Consider the following 18,088-nt stretch of genomic DNA (forward strand, 5'->3'; position numbering starts at 1 on the left):
CTTTTGTACCAGCCAAAGAAGGGCTTCGGTTTCCTTTTTGGAGAGCCTCAGAGAGAAGCATTTGAGCACCTACTTTAGCCAGAGAGTCCACTGACATCTGGGCATGAGACTGGCATCTAGACTTTGCCAGGGAGGCAGCTGTACTTTCCAAAAGATCTGGAGTCTTTCTCACGGGCTCATACCCTCGGCTGGCCTAGACCCTTTATATTCCCCCCTGGTGCTGAGGCGAACGATCTTTGCCAGCAGGGAAGTCTGAAAGGCTTAACTTTGTACTCTCTGAGGCAAATTCTCCAGAAGGAATGTTGCATTTTCTCCCTGCCACCAGGAACATTCCCTTCCTAAGGTCTAGATCAGCAGGTGGCCCTCCCAGCCAAAGCTCTGTGTCCTATGATCCGAAACAATAAAGCTGTGCTTGGGTACGTGAGATTATGTTTACTATGATGGTCATCACTCCAGCCGTAGGAAGTTGGAGAAACTGAAAAATAAGCTTAGCAGGCTGCCTAGGTTCTGCGGAATCAGCAAGCCCCCGCTGTGACCAATCAAGAGCGGCCTCGGCGAGAGAAATTAACTCTTTCTTTTCAATTTGCTGATTGGCTTTGAGGAGTGGGCGGAGCTACTGCCTCTGTCCCGGCTTCCCATTGGTGGATGAAAGTTAAAGGTGGGCCTCCAGTAAGTTTTTGTCCTTTGATAAAAAGGAATGTCGTGGGGACTTTTCTTTTCTGCTTTGGAGGCCCAGGCTCAAGGCAAATTATAAGTAGGGAACCAATCTGAGGGAAAGACATGTGAACAGAGTTAAGATACCAGGTCCTGGGAGCGACCAGCAGCCCCACCTGAAGTCCGCCTGCAACTCTGACAAGCTCAGGTGCTTGTTTTAAGGAAAGGGGCTACTAGATTCTTACGAACAGGGAGCCTAGGTAGGAGATGAAACAAGGACTCCCCAAAATAGGTCATCAGAGGGAGGAAAACTGATGGAGAGCACAATATGCTCTGAGCGTTTTTCATGTTTTTAAGCTTTTAAATGATTTCTTCAAGGCCGAGCAGCAGCAGCAAAGGTGTGGTTTAATGGATTAAGAGGGTTTTTGCTGACACCTAGAATGAAGTTACTCTATTACTAATCAAGCCGAGAGAAGGCCCACTATGCCCCCGTTTATCATCCTTTCCCAGTTCCTTTTTGCTGGTCACAAAACGATGCTCATCAATCCCACCTAAAGCAGGAGGCCGGGAGCCCAGCCTCTTGCAGAAACAGCGGGGGTATAACTGCCCTCCAGTTCTGCCCCCAAGACGAAGGAGGACTCTTGGAAGCCAAGAAAGGTTTAAGAAGTCTCTCTGGATAGAGAGCAGTGCCCAGGGAGGAAGCCCTTCGCCGGCAGAGCGGGGTCCGAGGACGAGCTGGAGAGGACAGCGGCGCGATGGGCCTGCTGCAGGGCCTGCTCCGAGCCCGGAAGCTGCTGCTGGTCGTCTGCGTCCCGCTCCTGCTGCTGCCTCTGCCCGTCCTCCACCCCAGCAGCGTGAGTACCGACCTGCGCCCGCCGGGGGTCAGGGAGTCAGTGGGAGGGCAAAGAGGGGAGGTCGATGGGGAACATGGGGTGCTCAGGCAGTCCCCAAAGTGGCTTGTGGTGGGTTTAAAGAAATGGAAGGGTTTTTCTGGAGGAAACCAAGATACCTTCTTCCTAAAAGCTGTCATGTTCATCTCCTATCCCAGTCCCAGTGCCCCAACCCCATGGCCTCCACCAGGGGTCAGGACAGAGTAGGGGCCTTGGCAGAAGTGACTGATGGATGTTGCACCAAGCAGCAGGCCAGCCCGCCCCAGCAGCCAGGGCCAGCGACACCCATGCAAACGACATGGTGCATCTGTGTTTGTCGGGAATTCACCTGGGACCCTGGTTATCTGAGAGCCCCTGGAGACACAGAAAGAGCTCCCAACAGTGGCACTGAGGAGAAGGCTGGGGGAGGAAGAGAACGGTGGAGCCAGTCTGTGGTCTGTGGTGGCATCCTGGTGGGCTTCGATGACCACAGTTGAAGCTCTAATCCCGAAGGCTTCTATCAGCTTTAGGGAATGAATGAGTAGAGAAGGAACGAAAGAAGAGCTTGGCAGGCTGCCCCGGTCCCATGCATGTGGCCTTGAATTATTTGTGTCTTCTGTGTTTTCTTCTCTGTGCCCTTGAAGGACAGACAAAAAGTGGCACGATAAAAAAGAGATAAGAGCCCTCAAACTCTACCCCGTGAGCTCATTCTTCACCTGGTTTGTGTGAACAGAGGAACCTGAGCTCTGGCTCCGCATCCAGCTTGACTGTCACACCCTCCCCGTGGTCACCTGCTTCCCTTCCCTTCCTTCCGCTGTTCTCTTCCTCCTGTCTGTGGCTTGTCCCCGTCCTGCAGCTGGCACTGCCCTGGAGACTTTAGGAAAAGTAAGCTAAAACAGGTTAATCACGTTTGTAGGAGGTGGAGTAATTCTTCTACTCTGCTCCTTAAGTAACTTGGTAACCAAGATTAAGTTAAAAAGTTAAACAGAGGGGATTAGGATGGCTCTTCTCAAAAACAAACCGGCTTAAATCTTTCATAGAATAAATACTCCAGAGTGCCAGGGAGATGCCAATTAAAACTGGGCTGGGATTAGCAGACAGTGATTGCTGCTGACATTTTTCCTGGACTGTTCCCCAGTCAATTTTCTGCTTTGTCCAAATGGGTCTGATTTTTTTTCTTTTTGTGTCTTTTCTTGTTTTTGTTTTTTCTCAATGTCAGGTTGATATAAGGGACTGTTACCAAGGGACATATTAGCCTCCTCTCCTAAGCAGTATCAGGAACCTCTCATATCTCCTGGTTGAGTCAGCCCCACCTTTGGGGACCTTGGCCACAGCCCACAGAAGGCACAGACTAGGTGCCCAGCAGGTAGAGTGTCTTTCATCCATCTGCCACCCCTTTCATCAAACTTTTTTTTTGTAGACGCAGAGTCTCACTCTGTCACCCAGTCTGGGGTGCGGTGGCACAATCATAGCTCACTGCAGAGCTCCTGGGGTTAAGCAATCCTCATGCCTCAGCCTCCGGAGTAGCTGGGACTACAGGCAAGCAAGCACCACCACATGCAGCTAATTAAAAAATTTAAAAAATTTTTTTCTTTTTTGTAGAAATGGAGGCTTCACCATGTTTCCCAGGCTGGTCTCAAACTCGTGGTCTGATGTGATCCTCTCACAATGTTGAGATTACAGGTGTGAGCTACCATGCCTGGCCTGCCTCAAACTTTTGGATTCTGATATTGAACCCTTAAAATTCCAAATAGATGTGCTTGCCCTGGGCTGGAGTTGAGAGCAGTGATGCAGTACCTGGACAGGAGCTCCTGGCCTGCAGTTTTGATAGTTCTTCTAAGCGACAAGCCTCAGCTACATTTTAGGAGGAGTCAAAATGACCTTCCCCCTTTTTCTTGCCCAGCTCTCTAAAACTAGAGGTCCAGACACTATTTATCATGTTATAGAAGAAGAGGGTACAAGAGAGGGCATCCATAACTAAGCCCTTCCTCAGTGCCCCCAGTGGGATAAAAGTTGCATCTCAACCACCCAAGCTAAATTTTTTTAAAAGGCGCCCCCAGTCGTTCATGGTAACAGATAACAGACTTTAACCTCCTTCCCGTGAAGTTGGAGTGGGATATCACTGGAGTGGTCAAACTGCATGGAAAACGAGCAGTTCCATGCCTAAGTTAGTAGCTGACTAGGAAACGTCCTACATAGGGAAATGCCACTTTCAAACTCTTTCCTCTACTTGTAAACAGAAACCAAAAAATAGTAGATAGCACTGTCCCTTGAAGACATTGTCTGAATACTCACCAATCCCCAACCCCCACACACCTGTTTATAAGGAACCAGTGGTGTTGATAAAGAGCCTGGGGGTTGCAGAATATTCTCTCCAGATGAGCGAGACCTGACAGCCAGCAGAGAAGTCCAGTGCAGTTTAGCCCACGTGAATTGAGCCACCTGCTAGACATGGGATAGGCGCCGGGGACATGGGACTCCTTGTAAGCAAACTTTGCAGTATTTTTGGTTGTCTGAATACAAGCTTACCTCCTGAATTTTGGGAAGGTTTAGAAGTGGAAAAATGAAGTTTATGGAGATTCCATGGGTGAAATAAGTGGAAACTATACGGAAAGACTCTCTAAAGGCGTCTCTTGTCCATTCTTCTACTCTAAGGAAAATGCAGGTAAAAAATGATAGTAATCAATCTTGTCCTTACTACTGCTGGGTGAAGGTGGCCTGATGACTTACTTCCTCCAGCAACCTAGTCGCATGTCTAATAATATTTACAACCAAAATGTTTGCCTTATTTTACCCAAATTCTCCTAAAGGTGCCCGGCAGAAGGAAAGTCCTCTCTCTTTCTTTCTCTCTCCCTCTCCTCTTCTTTTTTTTTTTTTTCGAGACAGAGTCTCACTCTGTCACCCAGGCTCTAGAGCGCAGTGGCGCAATCTTGGCTCACTGCAACCTCTGCCTCCCGGGTTCAAGGCATTCTCCTGCCTCAGCCTCCTGAGTAGCTAGGATTACAGGCATGTGCCACCACATCTGGCTAATTTTTTTGTATTTTTAGTAGAGACAGGGTTTCGCCATGTTGGCCAGACTGGTCTCGAACTCCTGACCTCAAGTGATCCACCCACCTCAGCCTCCCAAAGTGCTGGGATTACAGGCTCCTTTCCTCTTTCTCCTTTCCCTTTCTCCCCACCTTCTCTCCCCACCTCCTTCCCCTTAACTTATAACTTGTAGCCCTGTAATGACCAGATCAAGAAAGACTAAGGGTTCCAGGGAGAAATAAGGGGCCCCAGTGAGGGGCAGACATTTTGTCTCTCAACTCTTTCTCTTCAACTGGAATTAAGATCTGCCACTCTGTCTCTTTCCCAGAAAAGAGACGAGAACACGTGGGCTTGAACTCGTTTAGGTAGTTTTATTTCTATAGCAAACAGGGTATTTCTCTAAATTGAAATCGTTTCCAAGTGGAGCCTTTTTTTTTTCCCACCATTGGTTCTGTTGTCTTATCAGCACTTCCAAAAGTTTTATCTTCCCTCTGATCTTTTGGCCCCAGAGAACATCTCAGTGGGGAGCTACAGTCAACAATCATTGGGCCCAGTTCCCATTTCTCAAACCCCAATCCCATAATCCACGAATGTCAGGAGAGCAAAGGTCCTTGCCAGCCCAGCTGATTTAATCACTCCTGCTGCCCCACACTGATACAGCGACCTTTTGTAACTTTTATGCAAGAGTTTGAGGACGCGTGTTCTGAACTCAAGGGGTGATAAACAGCAAGATTTGTCGGGTTCCTTGATCAGCAGCCAGCCTCAGGGCAAGTCAGACACGAGTCCTGGTGGTTTAGAACTATGTAAAAATTGAGGTGCCCACAGCCAACTTGGATTTTCTATAAATGGTATTCCGAGTCACGGAGCTCGGTGATGTTCCCATTAACAAGGCCCTTGAATTGTAGCCTCTCCCTAGAGCAAGCTAGTAACCTGTCATAACAGCCTTCATCAGCGCAATTCAGGGCCATCAGCATGACTAGAGGGTAAGCTGCTGGAGGGCTGGCTTTTGATAAGAATGTTGTACTTCATTACCCTGTGCACCCCTGGGTTGCCCAGCCGGCAAAGTGAGTGGGCTATGGAAAATGTCGGTGAATTTCCAGGCTTCCCCTTCCAGATAGATGGCTGTCTTTAGTCTTTGTAGACGGATGTTTCCATGGGGTCAGGCAGGTAGAATGGAGTCCAAGAGCAATGAGAACCAGACCCTGGTTAGGGCAGTGGCTCTCAATCAGGGATCATTTTACCTCCCCAAGGGACATTTGGCAATGTCTAGAGACGGTTTTTTGGTTGTCACAATGGAGGAAGTGCTACTGGCATTTAGTGGGTAGAGACCAAGGATGCTGCTCCTTTACAGTGCACAGGACAGCCCCCTGCAACAAGAAACTATGTGGCCCTAAATGTCAGTAGTGCCAAGGCTGAGAAACACTGAGTTAGGAGCTGATGCTTCTTCATCCAAAATGAGAGTCCCATGCTCAGGATCGCTGCCTTCCTCCTCAGTCCTCCCTTCCCTCTCCCAGGGAAGGGAGCTCTGTATTAACTCGTACAGAGACCTTTGGGTGAAGGATCAATCTCTAGACGCAAAACATGATAGAACCTCAGATCCAAAACTGAAGGGGGAATGGTCAACCAGTTCTTGCCTAACAATTTATTTGATTAAAATTTACTACTGAATCAAGTTGTTTCAGCAAATAGTCTAAAACAGGGGGATTTAACTTTGTTTATTCATTTTTAAAGCAGTAAAGCCTTTTTTTTTTTTTCAAATGAAATTTCACATGTAATGTTTGTATATGAATCAAATGAGAACAAAGCTACTCCATCTGGGATGAGGCTAGAGAGGGGGTCCAGATTCCAAGTCTTGCTCATCTCCCTGGGATATTCTTGAGACACACCCAAGATGCCCAGGGCTGCAAGAGCACAGTCCAGAAACCACCTTTTGGATTGTTTGTAAATCTCACTTCTTACTGATCGACTTCTCTTCAGTCAGGCACACACCAATGCCACATATCTTCATACCTTAGGCACATGAGTCAAATTCAGGATGGCTGATCTCAGAGCTTACATGTGAACTAACTGTCCTTTTTTCTTTCTTTTTTTCCTGGAGACAGCATCGCACTCTGTAGTCCTGTAGTCCCAGGCTGGAGTGCAGTGGCACATGACCATAGCTCACTGCATGCAGCCTAAAGCCCCTGGGCTCAAGTGATCCTCCGGCCTCAGCCTCCCAAGTAGCCGGGACTACAGGCCTGTGCCACCACACCTGGCTAATTTATCTTTTATTTTTTAGAGATGGGGTCTTGCTGTATATTGCCCAGGCTGGTCTCAAACTCCTGGGCTCAAGTGATCCTCCCACCTTGGCCTCCCAAAGTGCTGGGATTACAAGTGTGAGCCCCAGTCCCAACCGCACGCAGTGATTCCTATCTCCAACCACCCCAAGAACTTCTACTACCCAGTCAACTTAACACCAGTTACATCCCAGTTCAAGTTAAAGCTTTGAACTCCACTTGTATGGTTTTGTAATCATGGGTCTGGTCACTGCAGTTAAGTTCAATCTCCACCTTGGCAGTTTCCAGAACCCTCAGAGCTGCCTGGCTACACACCAGTGCAAACCACAGGCCAGGCATCGGTCCCCCAAGGAGCAGCCAGAATGTCACCCACCAAAGGATGGACTCACCATGTATTCACCATGCTCGCCTGCCAGTCCGGCTTTGGTCCCAGGGCTGTATGCTTGTACCTGCATTAGAGTCCGAGTACCTGCTGCTTCGATGTCAGGGTTGCATCCGGACGCTCAGTGGCAGTGACTATTCCTGCTATTCCGGTGAATGACTGCCCCTTTCCTTCCCTCGCAGGAGGCCTCGTGTGCTTACGTGCTGATCGTGACTGCTGTGTACTGGGTGTCGGAGGCAGTGCCTCTGGGAGCTGCAGCCCTGGTGCCGGCCTTCCTCTACCCATTCTTCGGAGTCCTCCGATCCAATGAGGTTAGACCACTTGTAGCCCCACCCCCCTGCCTGGGTCCCTGCAGGGCCCCTGAAAGAGAGCCTCCAATGAAGGGAGATTCACTCAGCACTTGAGGATGAGGGGGCCTTGTCACCCACTGGAATGACCGCTTAACACTGAGCCTTGGCATCTGCAGTTCTAGACCCAGAATTCCTCTCCTTCCACCCATAATCCTCATCTCCTTCAAACTGGCTCAAAACTTGCCTCTTTCAGGAAGCCTTGCTTGATTAAACACATCCAGTTGCTCCCTCGGTCTGAAACCTTTTAGGAGCTGTGTGATTGATGCCGAAAACTCAGCTGCTGTTGACCTTTTTCAGTCTCTGGATGTCTGTTTAGATGATAAGCACACAAAGGCAGGAATCCGACCTCCCATTTTGGGGGCATCTCATTAGAAAGCTGAGCCTGTATCCAGTAGGTGCTCAATGAATGTTTGTTACAGAGAGACTTACCATGTTTCCCTGAGCCCTGACAATGTTTTCATCCACCCCTCCAAAAAACAACATTTCTGTTTCTTCTCCCCCGACTTAAGTTACCGCATGTTCTTTCTTTGCGCCCGTGAGCCCTCTCCATTCACTGTCTGTGGCATTCTCAAAAGCTCAAATGGAAATTGTCAGCAGGAAGCCCAGGTTGTGGCAAAATTTCAGAGCAAATGTTTAAGCCTGCCATGAGTAGGGAAAAAGAAACAAAACAAAACAGCCAGAACCTGGGAGCAAAATGAATGATGATCTCATTCAGCAACACCTGGTTCCATTTGAACTGTCTCATTATTCACACCTGGTCTCTGCTTAGGGTTTCTGATGAAAAAGCCTGAATCGTAGAGACGGGGGTAAGGTCAGGGGCAGAGGCACAGAAGGAAGACGAAAGGAAGCTCATGTTTGAATGCCTACTGAGCGCCAGGCACTCTATCAGAAGTGCTCCATTTGTTATGTAATACTCCCAAGAGCTCTACAAGGCACATGCTAGTATTTCCATTTTACAGCTAAGCTCAGAGAATTAAGAGACTCACCCCAAATCACAAAGCTGAAAGTAGCAGAATTAGATTCAAACCTGTAACTATTAGATTTCAAAGTGTATACACTTGATCACTACACCATAAGCAAAAGACTCCATAAAGTGGTATGTGGCTTCATGGCACTGTGAACACATGGAGTTATTACTAAGAACTGTGAGTCTTTCGCTTCTGTGATATGAGGAAGAACGGAGCTGGGCCTATGGATGCTTTAATAGACAACAGAACTTTCCAAAAGTAGAATTAGGCAATTCTCCAACAGTTGTATTTGACTGCAAATGAACACTTTGTCTTTCTACTGGATAGATTTAACTGACTAGTTTTTTGTTTGCTTTTAGGTTCCTTTTCTTTCTCTCTCTCTCCCCACCCCCCCTTCCCCTGTCTCTCTCTCTCTCTCTCTCCTCTCTCTCTCTCTCCTTCTTCTTTGTATCTATCTATTTATCTATACACATATATATGTGTGGGTGTGGCTATCTATCTACACACACACACACACATATATATATATAGTGGGCATTGCATAGCCATAGCCTCAGGCTCACCAAAAAGAATAGAATCTCCAAAGCTCTCAGCAGTGCTTTCATTCCTGGAGATGGGTACAACCCCAATATCCTGGGGACTCATGTAAAAGCTAATCTGTGACCAGAATCACCAGGCAGTTGTTCTAATTGCCCCCGTTCTTTTGTGAAAAAAAAGAATAGGTAATATGGGGTTTTGTATCTGCCTAAAGAAAAAGGCAACCTAAAATGTGACTTTTCTTACGAGAGCTCTACAAGCTTGTTCTCCAGGCTTCTCTTTAAAATTGTGAAATTAAAACCAGCAAGGGCAGGGGTTGAAAGTAGAGGGTAGAGGGAAAAAATGACGTTTAGAAAGAACTGAATCCTAAATAACATTTTAAAGTGAGAAAACTATTAATTGAGAAACCTAATCTTTGTGTTTCACTATAGGCAGCCCAAAAGCCAACAGCATGCCTTAGCTTTCAAGCAGACAGTGTCTCTATTTCTCCAAGGGCACAGCAGAGATGTTGCCGGGCAACAGTTATCCGAGGGACGCCCCTTTGTCCATAAGGAGAGTCTGCAGAGGCAGTTGCTTGGGAGGGTAACAGGACTCTGTGAGAAGTAAAGGAAGACAGTCCAGGGAGGGGCTGTGTGTCCCTATTGCTGGGGGCTGGAGGAGCCAGAAAGCATGTCTTATCATTTGAGGTGAAAAATCCTAATCCACCTGCCTGGTGACATGGCTTTGGCTGATGATGATATTTAGTAGTTGGGCTACAGGGAGCAGCTTAGTCCAAATATAGTCTGTTTAGCTGAACTTCTTAGCTCAGATTGGAGGGAAATGCCAGTAAGGCAGAGCACATGGGTTATAGCCCTTTCTGAGCCAGTTAACTTTGCAGAAAAAACACCTATTCCACAACCACCTGTGCACCACTGTGACACCAGAATGTGCCATGGCTCATAGGGGGAAGCTGGGCTGGTGCTCTTTAGGAGCCCCCAAATCCTTGTCATTCCCCAAACCCACCTACTTCTTGACCATCCTCTTACTGCGACTTGGGTTATTCTTCCACTTTGGAAAGTTCTCTCCCATTCCTTTGACCTTTAAAGCCCTACTCAATTACTTTCTTTGGTGAAGCCCTTTCAATGACCAAAGGCTGAAAGTATTGATCCCTTCTCTTTGAGTCTATTTGATGTCTTTATCTTTTAAATGGTGCATCAGATACACCAGATGTAAACTTTTCATAGACATGTGCTCTCCCCACCAAGGTTCATGCTCTCTGGGATGTACAATGTCTATGGCCTATCTAGCCCAGCGCCATCCCTGCATCAGACCTCTATTCACGGCTCTTGATTGCAGTGTTTCTTGACAATGTGTCAGTAATGTCATCTTCAGTGAGGGAAGGAAGGCACGTGAATAGGATCAGTGTGACTCTGGGACTGTGGCTGTGTTCCCTCATGTTATTCATTCAACATGTAGAAAAACATATTTTCTGAGTTCTAGATCTACCAGGTGCAACATGGGATGATACAGGTACCCTGAGGGTGACAAAAATAAACGAAATGTCATCTCTCCCCTCTTGAGTCTCATATCTGAGCTCTCACTGTCTGAAGCTAGATATGTTCTGCAGTTTCTCCAGAGAAACAGAACCAAGAGGAGACTAGTGCGCATGCGTGTGTGTGTGTGCGCGTGTGTGTGTGTGGGAATTGGCTCACTTGATTAATTATGGAGACTAAGACATCCCATGAGCTGCCACCTGCAAGCAGGAGACCCAGGAGAGCTGGTGCTGTCACTCTGTGCGAGTCCAAAGGCCTGAGAACCAGCGAAGCCAATGGTGTAGATTCCAGTCCCAGGGCAGGAGATGAGAGATGTCCCAGCCCAGGTAGTGAGACTGGAAAAAGCAGGCAAATTCCCGCTTCCTCCACCTTTTGTTCTAGTTAGGCCCTCGACAGATTGGATGATGTCTGTCCACATGGTGGAGGGCAATCCACTGATTCAAATGCCAATCTCATCCAGGAACACCCAGAAGCAATGCTTAACCTGGGCACCCCGTAGTCCACCCAGGTTGACATGCAAAGTTAACCATCACAAGTACATATAAATGGTCCATTTTTACAGTGATGGTTTGTCAGCCAGTGGGTATTAGGAGTTGTGTGCGAAGCTCAGACTCAGGTGCTGATAAGAGATACAAAATGACAGAAGGGCTCCTGACCTGGAGAAGTTTCTATTTTAATAGAGAGAAAGTATAAACCATGTGGAAAAATACAGAATGCCCTATGCAGTGATGCCTCGATTTCTGGCATTGTGGAGGATATATACCACTCCTCAAGAGGGGATGTTCTAGATAAATAAAATTTACACTGCCAACTGCCCAAACTTCATGTTGACCAATTTTTGATTACAGTCCTTCTAATAGGTTTTATAATTTCCTTGGTCTTTTAAACAGAAGTTATTAAATCTAATTTAACTTTTTCCTTGGAGCCTTCAAAATTTCCAGGGGGAAAGAAAGAATTTCTCACTCGGAGGAGCCAGAGTAGGCTCCATGAGAAAGCACAACTGAGTAACTTGAGGGTTGGGTGAACAGCTGAACCTAAAGAATCTTGAATAACATGTTGGCACCAGACTGGGGTGAGATTGCAGTTGAAAATATAAAAGGCACATTATCAGATTTGCAGATGGCTAAGTTGGATGCGCTAGCTGGCTAATGTACGGTGCTAATGTACGGTGGCAGAATGAGACATGTGGACAGGAAGAGACAATGGACTGAAACTGACAAAATGAAGTCTAATAAGGATAAATGCCAGCAGTTCATGTGAAAAAGACCCTTGGCTTTCAGCTAAGTACAGGCTCAGCATGAGTCACCATCAGTCCAACGTGGCTGCCAAATTCCGAGTGTTTACCATACGCCAGGCACTGTGGGAGGTCATTTACACACACTATATAACCCAATCCTCTGTGAAGGAGCTATTATTTTTATCTTCATTTTAAAGAGGAGGAAACTGAAGTTCAGAGGTTAAGTAACTTACTTACCCGAGATTATGCAGCTACTAAGTGGTGGAGCCAGGACTTGAATCCAAGATTGAACGATTCCAGAACTTGAGCTCTTAACCCCTAGGCAATGTGACCAAAATCTTCTGTTGAATTAATAAATTGTGGGCTAGGCACGGTGGCTCACGCCTGTAATCCTAGCACTTTGGGAGGCCGAGGCAGGGGGATCACCTGAGGTCAGGAGTTCGAGACCAGCCTGGCCAGCATGGTGAAAACCTGTCTCTACCAAAAATAAAATAAAATAAAAAATTAGCAGGGTGTGGTGGTACATGCCTGTAGTCCCAGCTACTCAGGAGGCTGAGGCAAGAGAATCTGTTGAACCCGGGAGGCGGAGGTTGCAGTGAACTGAGATCATACCACTGCACTCCAGCCTGGATGACAGAGTGAGACTCCATCTCAAAAAAAATTTTTTTTAATTTTAAAAATTAATAAATGATGTGTCCAGTGCATCAAATTCTGGATAAGGAGCTCATCCAGAGGTGGGTGGCCAGGATGTCAAAAAGCTGGAACCTGAGTCACATGAGGAATGAAGAGAAGACTTAAGGGGACATAAGTCCAGGCTTCCATGAGTCCAGGCTTCCATGGCTCCACACTCCAAGCCCAAAGTGTCACACCAGAACCAGAGTCAGAGCACCATAAAGAAATTCCCCGTTCTGTATAAAGGAAAACTCTGAAATGAGTTGCCATGTGTGGTCCTTGTGTTCCCATCCCTAGAAGTCTGAGCCAAATGACCATGCCAGATACACTAGACATAGACTTTGTGCCTTGGGAGATGGGTCGGACTCTAAGGTCCCTCTATGATCTTGTGAGCATCCAGCTGATGCTTCCTTTGCTGATACACAGGGCTTAGCCCTGCATTTTAGGTTTGTGTTTGTCTGTTTTTGTTTTGGCTCCACTGTGACTCTCACTTACTATCATTATATCTGCCTCTGATGTCCTCCAAGCCCCTTCTAAAGCGTTGCTCCCAAAGTTTATAGCCTGGGCATGATACCTGTGTCAATCAAGTTAGCTAAGATTTACTGTCTGTAGGAGAATGGCATAGAGGTGGGCACTGCAGGGCTCTCTGGTGGAGTAGAAAGCATGGGTTGGATGTTGGGGATTGGGAACACACAGCTCTCCAGGAGGCCCAGGGTTAGGGTGCACTTCAGGGAGTAATTGCATGTGCTCTTTATCTCTATCCTTTCCCCAGTGCGCACACACACTCACATACACACTCATACACACTCACCCACTCATACACACTAATACACATTCACACACATTCACAGACACACTCATACACACACACGCTCACACTCATGCACACTCATACACACTCACCCACTCATACACACTAATACACATTCACACACATTCACAGACACACTCATACACACACGCTCACACTCATACACACCAATACACATTCACAGACACACTTATACACATACACACGCTCACATGCTCACACTCATATACACACGTTCACACATACATACACAACACTCACACACATACACATACACTCATACACATGCTCACATATACATACACTCACACTCACAGGCACACTCATATACATACATAAGCTCACATATGCATACACTCACACACACTCATACTCATACACACTCATACACATGCTCACACATACACTCACATATACATACACATACACACACTCACATACACACGCATGCACACATACACTTACACATACACTCACACACTCATACACACATACCCATATACACACATATACACTCACAGACACACACATACATATTCATACACACATTCACATGCATATACATATAAACTCATACACACATACACATACACTTATACACACACATACACATTCACACACTCACACAAATACCCTCACACACACATACATTCACACTCATACACACATACACACAAATACACACATATAGACACACATATACACACACACATTTTCACATACACACTCTCACACACACACTCTCACCTGGGCCCAGACAGCGGTCTCTGGCCCTGTGCTGCAGGCCTCGGGCCGGTCTCACTCCGCTTCCAGGCTGCAGGGGCAGGAGAGGAGTCCAGGCCGTGGCCACTGGGATAACCAGCCTCTGCCGCCCAGTGCCACTGGAGTCGGCTGTCATGAATCCGCTTCCCTGCTGGGTCCTGATCTTTCTGACCCGCCAGATTCCTGCCCTCTGACTCGTTACCCTGACTTTCTCTGTTTGTTCAAGCCTGGGGGTATTCCACAAAGCACTCTCAGCTCTGCCTTTCCCACCTTTCCTCGCCATGGAGGCTGACCAGCCCTCTGCATGCGGGCCTGTGCGCATGTGGGCTGGACATCCAGCTGGCCACCTGCCTGAACCCCAGGCTGCCTTCACCCTGAGCCACCCAGATGCAGCCCAGGGCTGGGCTCCACACTGGGCTTTCAGTGGGAGCCTACAGACCTTGCAGTCTTTCGAGACCAAGCTAATGTTTCTGTGGGGAGGAGCAGCTCCCTCTGAGCCACCACCTGACCAGCAGCCCCTTGGCTCGTGGCTCAGAGCCCAGCCCCCTGCCTCAGCTTCCCCATCTGGGTAGTTCATACAGTCCCAAAGAAGAAACTGGGGCAGGGTTGGTGGTGGGTATGAATCAGTGTCTCCAGTCATGCAGGAGTTGGGCCAGCTTCTGGGTCATGCCAGCACCCATCTGGGTCTCTCTACTTTAGACTTCTCTAGGGCAGGATTTGCAAAGAATGTTTTTTTAAGCAACGAAAACTTTTCTTTAAACCAAATCTTAGAAGACTCAATATATAAAACAGATGGAACCAGGAATGCAAATCAGGTGATGAGAAGGGTGTCTGAGCCCCTGCTGAACCCAGCAGAAACAGCATTCCTGCCCCCAGGGAAGGTGGAGAGGAGACACTGCTGGCTTGGCTGCGCTGCTTGGACACTAACTGGAATGGAGTCCTGGGGGGCTTCAGCCCTGGCGGGGCTTAGCCTAGCACTGAGTGGGAGCCAGGCCAGGTATCTGCTCCCAGGGTTCAGAGAATTTCACTGCAAAATTGTTCAGATGAGGCTGGGCACGGTGGCTTACACCTGTAATCCCAGTACTTTGGGAGGCCAAGGTGGACGGATCACTTCAGGGGAGGAGTTCAAGACCAGCCTGACCAACATGGCAAAACCCAGTCTCTACTAAAAATACAAAATTAGCCGGACACAGTGGTGGGTGGGTGCCTGGAGTCCCAGCTACTGGGGAGGCTGAGGCAGGAGAATCGCTTCAATCTGAGAGGCTGAGGTTGCAGTTAGCCAAGATCATGTTACTGCACTCCAGCCTAAGCAACACAGTGAGACTCTGTCTCAAAAAATACATAAAATTAAAAAAAAAATACAATTAAAACAAGTAAGAGCCCACCTGCATTATCTTACATGTAAAGCCCATGTCACAGCAGATTAAATTAACTATGTAGCATCACTATTGGCCCTTTAAAGAATTGGTGACAGAGGTACAGAGGTTCATTAGCTTGTCCAATAGCAGGTAGCTCGTCTGAACTTCACAGCCCAAGATTGCTATAGCTATTCCTTGTCAAGGTGACGTCCTTGAGCCCATCTTTCCTATAACACAGTCCAGAAACACCTCTGCTCTCCAAGTTCAGTGATGTGGCATACTGAGAAAAACCACAGAGCAGAAAAGCAGAAAAAGCAATCAAACCACCAATGCAAATGTCCTAACACCCATGCACTTTACTCTTGGGGAGGAACAGCCACTTAGAATCTAACTTCTCTTTACAAATGACTCTAACAAGCTTCGTTATCTGGCTTCCCAGCTCATAGGATATGAGTCTGGGAAATTAGAAAACAGGGAAGGGAATGCTAATGGCAAACATCCTCACATTGGGAAACTGCAGCCGCCTAAGAATGAGACGGGAAACCAGCAAAACGCAGACCCAGGGACCAGAGAAGGACCAGCAGCCTGGACAGCTAGTCAAGGGCAAGGGCGATAAGGGGCTCCCTGGGCTGAGGCTATGATGGGGAGAGTTGGCATGTGTCTCACAAGAAGCTGGGGAGAGTTGGCATGTGTCTCACAAGAAGCTGGGGAGAGTTGGCACGTGTCTCACAAGAAGCCGGGGAGAATGCACGGGCTCTGTTGATAAAGGCAGGAAATCTGCAGCACACTCTAGAAAACAATTATAGTCATCCTCAAGAATCCTGGAAGTCTGGTGTTCCCTGGGAGGTTCTGAATAACCCAGGTGTTATTGTGAAAGAAAAATCAATGGGCTAGAAAACTAACAAACAGCACCACTGAACAGAATTTTAATTTCTGAAATGAAAAAGCCCTGTGGCTTTGCTCTGTGCATGGATGAGCCCACTCTGTGTGCTAATGGCCTCAAACCAGGTCAGCCTTTAGATGGAGTACTTCATAACAGGAAGAGTCACCAGGGATCCTGGCCATCAATGTGGCAGGCCATGCCAGCTGGTTTGCACGTGTCATTTAATAACCTCATGAGGTAGGGACTCACAAAACCTTCCTTTTTGTTGTTGTTTTTAAGATGAGAACATGAAGCCCAGAGAGGCTGAATAACTTGTTTAGGGGTCACGCAGTAGAGTCCTGGCTGACTCCAGAGTCCTCCCTCTTCCCCACTCAGTGACGTTACCTCTGTAATTACAAACCATATCCTGAGCCCCAGGCCATGTCTCCCGAGCACATGGTATCACTTAGGAGGGAGCAGGAAAGACATGAGAATAAAGCTGAGCCCACCAAACCCCCAGCACAGAGCCAATATCCCACTGAAGCTGGGCCTGGAGCTCAGACTGGCTCTGGCCGGGGCATTTAAGGCCAATGTCAGGACTGAGATTATAAATGAAGATTAAAAATGTGTACCAGTGGGCTGGGTGCAGTGGTTCTTGCCTGTGATCCCAGCACTTTGGGAGAGACTCAGATGAGCAGATCACTTGAGGTCAGGAGTTTAAGACCAGCCTGGCCAACGTGGTTAAAGCTCATGCCTACTGAAAAAAAAAAAAAAAAAAATCCAAAAAAATTAGGCAGGTGTAGTGGTTTCACTGAGGTGATTTCCTTAGTTTTTCTAAGCACCTGTAGCTCCAGCTACTTGGGAGGCTGAGGCAGGAGAATTGAACTCAGGAGGCAGAGGTTGCAGTGAGCTGAGATTTCGCCACTGTACTCCAGCCTGGGCTGCAGAACAACTCTCTGTCTCAAAAAAACAAAAACAAACAAACAAACAAACAAAAAACCCGACAAGCAATGTATGCCAGCTCATGCTGTCTGGGAGACCAAGAAAATCCCCTTAGAGTTGAATCAGATGGGGGGTTTCCAGCCAGCTCACGGTGTGGCAGGCGGTCTAGGAGGCTTCGGATTCAGATGGCCCTGCATTGATATCCTGCCTCTGCCCTTACGCTATGACCTGAGAAATGCTCCTTAAACCCTCAGTTTCCTCATCAGTAAACTGAGATACGGATAGTGCTGCTTCATAGGACTTGTTGTGGAGTTCAAATTAGAAAGTGAATGCAACAAGCAAAATGCCGACACTAGAAGCCTCTCCATATTCTTGGTTCCTTTCCTCTGCCTCCAAGTGGAACCCAGAGAAAGTGGCCTACCTGTCATTTAGGCACTGAGTCTCCTAAAAGGCCATCACAGCCAAACCGCTGTTCTAGAATGGGATATGCTAAAGAGGCAGAAAACGTAGCTGTTTTCAGTCAGTCCCTGGGGAAAGTAACCCCAGTTGCACTGACTGAAAAAGCTTCGCAGGGCTGTGTCATGGGGTTGGTGGAAAGACCATCTCCCACAACAGTCCCGCATCTTCTGTGGGTTTCTCTCCTCGGTAGACAAGAAAATAAAGCTCCGGTTGTGCGACAAAGCCAACTCCTGGAAGCCTGGGAAAGTAACCAGACAGTGAGAAAGGCCCTTGACCCCCAAGTTCAGCCGCTTCCCTAGGACAATCCTGCAGTGCCTCCCGCTCCCCCTAGGGGGCTGCTTCCGCCGACCACACCCCATCCCCCAACGCTACCCTACCCTACCCCCCGCC

General features: G+C 47.7%; 1 protein-coding gene across 2 annotated transcripts in view; it reads left to right on the forward strand.

The window, feature by feature from the left end:
* Nucleotides 1-685: 685 nt before the first annotated feature.
* The window catches only part of SLC13A4 (solute carrier family 13 member 4), a 47,354-nt gene continuing 29,951 nt past the window's right edge, over nt 686-18,088 (forward strand). For both annotated transcript variants that reach the window (XM_050782410.1, XM_050782411.1), the window contains exons 1-2: nt 686-1,508; nt 7,391-7,519. In XM_050782410.1, coding sequence (XP_050638367.1) covers nt 1,410-1,508; nt 7,391-7,519 — 228 coding nt within the window. In that variant the 5' untranslated portion in view covers nt 686-1,409. The remainder of the gene's footprint in view (nt 1,509-7,390; nt 7,520-18,088) is intronic.

Source organism: Macaca thibetana, chromosome 3 (assembly GCF_024542745.1).
Source record: "Macaca thibetana thibetana isolate TM-01 chromosome 3, ASM2454274v1, whole genome shotgun sequence".
Taxonomy (NCBI): domain Eukaryota; kingdom Metazoa; phylum Chordata; class Mammalia; order Primates; family Cercopithecidae; genus Macaca; species Macaca thibetana.